The sequence below is a fragment of the Octopus bimaculoides genome, chromosome 11, assembly GCF_046866305.1.
Source record: "Octopus bimaculoides isolate indiv1 chromosome 11, ASM4686630v1, whole genome shotgun sequence".
NCBI classification, from domain to species: domain Eukaryota; kingdom Metazoa; phylum Mollusca; class Cephalopoda; order Octopoda; family Octopodidae; genus Octopus; species Octopus bimaculoides.
Window position 1 is genome coordinate 21,407,559 of NC_142938.1, and position 6,496 is coordinate 21,414,054.

At 32.5% G+C, this 6,496-nt stretch overlaps 1 protein-coding gene across 8 annotated transcripts in view; it reads left to right on the forward strand.

Annotated features, from left to right (window-relative positions):
• Positions 1–6,006, forward strand: part of LOC106871779 (steroid transmembrane transporter SLC22A24) — a 59,278-nt gene extending 53,272 nt beyond the window's left edge. For 4 of the 8 annotated variants that reach the window (XM_089359629.1, XM_089359630.1, XM_089359628.1 and 1 more), the window contains 3 exons: positions 1,473–1,607; positions 2,826–2,911; positions 5,886–6,006. In XM_089359629.1, the coding sequence (XP_089215755.1) occupies positions 1,473–1,607; positions 2,826–2,911; positions 5,886–5,917 (253 nt within the window). In that variant the 3' untranslated portion in view covers positions 5,918–6,006. The remainder of the gene's footprint in view (positions 1–1,472; positions 1,608–2,825; positions 2,912–5,885) is intronic. The other 4 variants (XR_016243609.1, XR_016243610.1, XR_016243608.1 and 1 more) reach the window with 1 other exon arrangement.
• Positions 6,007–6,496: the final 490 nt, after the last annotated feature.

Sequence of the window (6,496 nt, forward strand, 5' to 3'; positions counted from 1 at the left end):
TTAGCACGTTGGGTGAAATGCTTAGCAGTGTTTCGTCTGCTGTTACGTTTTGGGTGCAAATTCCGCCAAGGTCAATTTTGCTTTTATCCTTTCAGGATCGATGAATAAAGTACCAGTGAAACACTGCAATCGATGTAATCGACTTCTCTCCTTTCCCAAAATAGCTCCTCCTGTGGCAAAATTTGAATCCAGAATTATATCAAAATATCAGAAAAAGCTGTCATTCATTTTATGAATGACAAACAAAAGAAAAGAATGCGTCAGACATAAACATAAATACACACACATTCACATTACGGCGTGACCGGCGTGAAACATGGTTTTTGTACACACACACACACACACACACACATATATATATACGTATATGTATATATATGTAGGTGCGTTTGTGTGTATACATATATGTATATATACATACATATATACGTGTGTATGTGTATAAATGTATGTACATACAGGGCTATATATATACATACGTGTGTGTGCGCGTGCGCATGTCGATATACTTGTATACATGTAAATATGTGTGTATGTCTTGTGTGCTTTGTGTGTATATCAGCTTACTTAGGATATCTATATATCTGTATTTAGGAATGTAGGGGTGCATATGTTTATACACGTGAGTGTATGTTCAAATACATTTATGCATGCGTATGTGAGAGTATACGGATGTCCTCATATATGTATGTAGATAATATGGATGGATGACGTGTACATACATATCTATAATATAAATTTGACATAAGCGAACGTTGTATTCTTTCTTGTCTTGAGGTTCACAGCCAAACGGCTCGGTGGATTCGCGTGAAAAATGGCACACATGTGGAAATTAGTGCATAGATTGGAATGCGGTTTGTATTTTTTTCCTAACCCCCATAGTTACTGAGAAAATCGATTAAAACAACTAGCGTGCGTGCGTGTATGTGTGTGTGTGAGTGCGTGTCACTGAAGCCATTCATACATATATAACCACCCTCTCTCTCTCTCTCTCTCAATCACTCACTACAAAAACTGAATGAAAATTTCAGTTATCTCTCTCTCTCATATACACACACACCATCAACATTACTTTCTCTGTCTCTTCACACACACACACACACACACACACACACACATACACACACACACACACACACACACGCATGTACATCAATTCTTCCGTCTCATACAACTTCAAAAAAATTTCACTCATACAACCGCGCCCACATATGCATATATATACGTATGTATGTGCATATGCTTACGTATATATGCACATATATGTATTATATATATATATATATATATATATATATATATATATATATATATATATATATATATATATATATATATATATATATATATATATTGAAAACAGTGACTCCTTCATTGAAGTATCATTTCTGTTTAAATTGTGCATTTGTTAATCTCTTCTGTTCACAAATTCATTTGCTTTAGCTGCCATGCGTTTCTGTATTGGTTTCCAGGATTGTAGATGCTTCATCATACAATGGTCTTTACTTATTATCCGAGGCGTTGGGCGGGAGTATCTACTTCAACTTCACAGTTATGTCCCTTGCTGAAGCATCCGCTGCATTGATATATGCCGGCGTACTAACAAGGTAAAACATCATAAACTTGAATTCAAGTGAACTTATACTATGTTTTATTAATTGATTGATTGATTGATTGATTGATTGAGTGATTGATTGATTGATTGGCCGACAGATTGATTAGTTGGTTGATTGACTGATTGATTTATTGATTATGTTGCTTTTTACGGTGGAGGATCAAGTATCTTGGGATTAGTAGCCCACGCTCTTAACCACTACACCATATGCCCGTGGGTAATTATGGAGTTAATTTTAGGGCTTATAAATCTATTATTTTCCTATCCTTCCTTAATACCGGTTCCCATATGCTATTCATATCTGAACTCGGTCTGCTTAGGAGGTTGTTGTGTCCTAGCATATGTGCTGCTTCTTTTAGTTTTTGTATTTTCCAGTGGTGTTCTCTGTTTATTATTTTAAGTTCATCCCACAGGGGAAAGTGGTCTCCATTTTTCTATACATGATCAACTATACCCGATTTATCAATATCTCCCCGTGTCACAGCTTTGCGATGTTCCTCTACCCTTATTTTGAGGGAGCGGCATGTTTCACCTTTGTAAAACCTACCACAGCTGCATGGGATATGGAGTACATGCAGTTTTTGGTCATATTCTCTTCTATTGGTGGTTTTATTTGAAGGAGATATTTGCGAAGTGTTATATTACTCTTGAATACTGTCCTGATGTCATATGGGCCGCACATCTTTTGTATCTTTTCGGAGAAGGCTTTCACATAGGGTAGACAGATTGTGGGCAGTTTATTGGTTTCATCCTCTCTTTTCTTCATAATTGGAGTGGATAGTATGTTTTAAGGTAGTTGTTGCTTAATAGATTGTTACTGAGCTTGATGATTTCTTCGTGGTGGGTATCACGATCGCCACTTATATTCTTTGCTCGATGTTTTAGGCATTGAGCAATTCCTCTCTTTACACTGTATGGATGGTGGGAATTGAAGTTGAGGTATCGTCCAGTGAAATTTTCTTTATTTAAACGTTCTTGTACATAAATTGATTCTTTGCACTGGTAGATGGGGAAAACTGTGAAGTTTGGTTGGATATTACCTGCACATCTCTCTGTGTGTTCACTCAAAGGAATCTGTCTGTACTGTGGGAGACGGATCATTCCTTATGTAGTGTGGTTCTCCGTTTAAGTGTATTGGCTGTCTGTCCTATATAGTTGTGTCTACAACCTGAGCAAGTTATAACATATACATACCATTTTTCTTTTACAGATTTGGACACAAAATATCACTGGGATTTTCAAAATTATTCGGTGGTGTTTGTCTTACGGTTGCAGCATTGATAAAATTGTTTGGTAGTAAGTAAAGATATTTAAAAGATTCCATCTATTGCAGGCATTTTTTCATAATTATATAAATATATATTCTATAGCAAAATTATATACACAAAATAAGTTACGTGAGGTGTGCCTGAAACAGACGATACTTTGTTGTTGTTGTTGTTGTTGTTGTTGTTGTTTTCGAAGGATGTCAATGGCGTAAACATTAACATCTCGTGAAACTCCAATTTGAAATTATCGAAATAATAAAATAATGTCTGTCAGGAACGCTGGGTATTCCGTCCAAATTTTACTGTCAAATTTTCTCTAGTGCGTTTTCTCAATAAGATAACTATGAATATATTATTCGAATGAAGTAGAAGAACCCATCTAAACTGGGTCCTTTTGACAAACATCTTACTTCATCTTTTGAAAGTGGTTCACTATATTGTATGTACACGGATGTAGCTCACAATAACAGCAAACTATTCCTTCACATTCTCAAATATATCACATTGAAAAGCCGACAAGTTTTCCTAGTGACAACTTGATAACGTTATTATTTGTTTCATAAGGCGACGAACTGGTAGCATCGTTAGCATGCTAGGCAAAATGCTTAACGGCATTTCGTCCGTCTTCACGTGCTAAGTTCAAATTACGCCAAGGTCGACTTCGCCTTTCATCCTTTCAGGGTCAATAAAATAAGTACCAGATGAGTACTGGGATCGACTCACCCCAGCACGCAGTTGCTAGCCTTGTGCCGAAATTTGAAATCATCATTATCTGCTATGATGATTCTTGAAGAGGGGCGGATTGAACCTCATTTTACTTTCCACTATAGCTGATGCCCCATCACTAGTAAGAGAGAACATACACTGGTCAAAATAAGTTTAAGACCGATGATGACACTTCTATTCCTTCATTAATTTATTTTTAACAAAACTGTATGAAATTATTTTACTTTTTACAGTTTATGTAGAATTTTTTTCTCTTTCGAATGATATAGGTGTTATATATCGTTCTGCAATTTGAATAATTTTAATGCGCAATTAAATTCAAATGATTAAAAATTGTCGGCAACATTAGTTTAAAACCGTACCAACATTATTTTGTTTAACTGAAAATTTATGGCACAAATGATCAACGAACAAAAATTTGTTATTTGTATCTAGTTCCATAACCATTATTTTCAATTACGGCCTTACGACGGCGGCAAATAGAGTTCGACAAATGAACACAAAAATACTTTACCATATTTCTTCAATGAAATTATATTATTGGAAGAAAATTTGTTGGTTTTTTAGCATGAACTCTTAGAAACATAATTCCATAAATTTTCTTTCGGATTCAAATCTGGGCTCTGTGGAAGCCACTCAGTAACTACCATATTATTGCGCTCGAAATATTGCAATATATATATATATATATATATCCATATATATCTATATATATATATATATCCACATATATATATATATATATATATATATATATATATATATATATATATATATATATATATATATATATATATCCATATATCCATGAATATATATATATTTATATATCCATATATATATATATCCATATATATATCATGTATATATATTTGTATATATATATATATATATATATATATATACGTACATATATATATATATATCATGTATATATATATTTGTATATATATATATATATGTGTGTGTGTGTGTGTGTGTGTGTATTAGTTTATGTATATATTAATATCTCAGTTTAAAAAAAACTTGACAATGTAAATATGTTAATAGTTACCATGGGTAGCAAAAATCACACAAAAAAACAGGATATCACACCCGTTTATAGGTAGAGATACCAAGTTAAAGTGATACATTTTGAGTAGATATGAATGATAACAATAAATGGACCAAAACGCATATAAATAAAAGTTCCTTTAATTCCTACATATGTTTCAAAATATATGTGCACTCTACTCCAAAGAAGTAAGAGCTGATGGAATTTCACATATATTCATCGTCAGGGAACCAACATATAGAAGCACTTACGGTCACTTGGCCATATAATATTATAATATTATAACTTGTAAGTTACCTCATCATTTCGCATTTGTCTTGCTTCTATATGTTGGTTCCCTGACGATGAATATATGTGGAATTCCAGCAGCTCTTACTTCTTTGGAGTAGAGTCGACATATATTTTGAAAAATATGTAGGATTAAAGGAACTTTATTTATATGCGTTTTGCTCCATTTATTGTTATTATTCATATATATATATATATATATGTGTATATATATATATATATATATATATATATATATATATATTATATATATATATATATATATATATATATATATATATATATCTGTATACATCTGTATATATCTGTATAACCAGATATATTTATGTATATACATATCCATATATATATATTGTATATATACACACACACTTACATATATATATATATTATATATATATATATATATATATATATATATATATATATATATATATATATATATATATATATATTGCAAATGAATGACAAGATGGAATATACGAGAATTTATTGTTAATCACAACAATCGTTTCGACACGTCTAACCATCGATTTCTCTTGGGTGGGACACTCAACAACTGGTTCAAGAGATTCCGGTGGTGCAGATGTATCTCGTCGGCCGATAAATAAATAAATAGAACTCGTCAAAATGACTGTTTCGCAATGTACCTTTGCGTTTTGTAGAGAGAAAAGCAGCCAGACGGAGGAAAAATCTTCATTTGTGTAGATCAAAAACAGCAGAACATTGCATGATGAACACAAGAATACAATGTTTCTGTACCATAAAACTACGTGGTTTTACAATACAAAACTTCCTCTTTATATATTCTTCCTTTTTTTAACATTGGTCATTTTTAAATGAAAACTTTCTCTTCCGATTTTAAGATTCGTTTGTGAAGTTACGTTCTAAACGTCAGTTTTACTTTCTTTCTTTGCAAAATTTCTTCTTTCAGAAGCAAACAAGACAAACGATAATGCTTTGTAGGTCTAAATCTGGCAGCCATGTTTGGTGTCGGTGCAGGCTATGGAGGCAATTATATTTATACACCAGAATTATACCCGACTTCGATGAGGTAAAAACATTCAACTTTATAGAAATTGTATAACGCTCATTGAAATATATTTTTTTTTCGTGTGTAAAACGTGTGAGCAAGAGATCGATAGCAAGAGAGAGCGAGATAGATAGACAAACGAACAACGAGAAACGCAGAAAAACAGGACAGACAGGCAGACAGACAGGCAGGTAGGCAGGCAGACAGACAGACGGAGGGATGGGAGGGACGGATGGACCAGAGCTTGGTAGGTAGGTATGGAGGTAGGTTGAAAACTAGACATATATACACATGTCTGTATTTTTGTGTACATGTATGTGTGTATGTATGTGTGTGTGTGTGTGTATATATATATATATATATATAGTTTATATATATATATATATATATATATATATATATATATACATATATATATATATATATATACACATGTCTGTATTTTTGTGTACATGTATGTGTGTTTGTGTGTATGTATGTGTGTCTATATATTATAATATATATATATATAT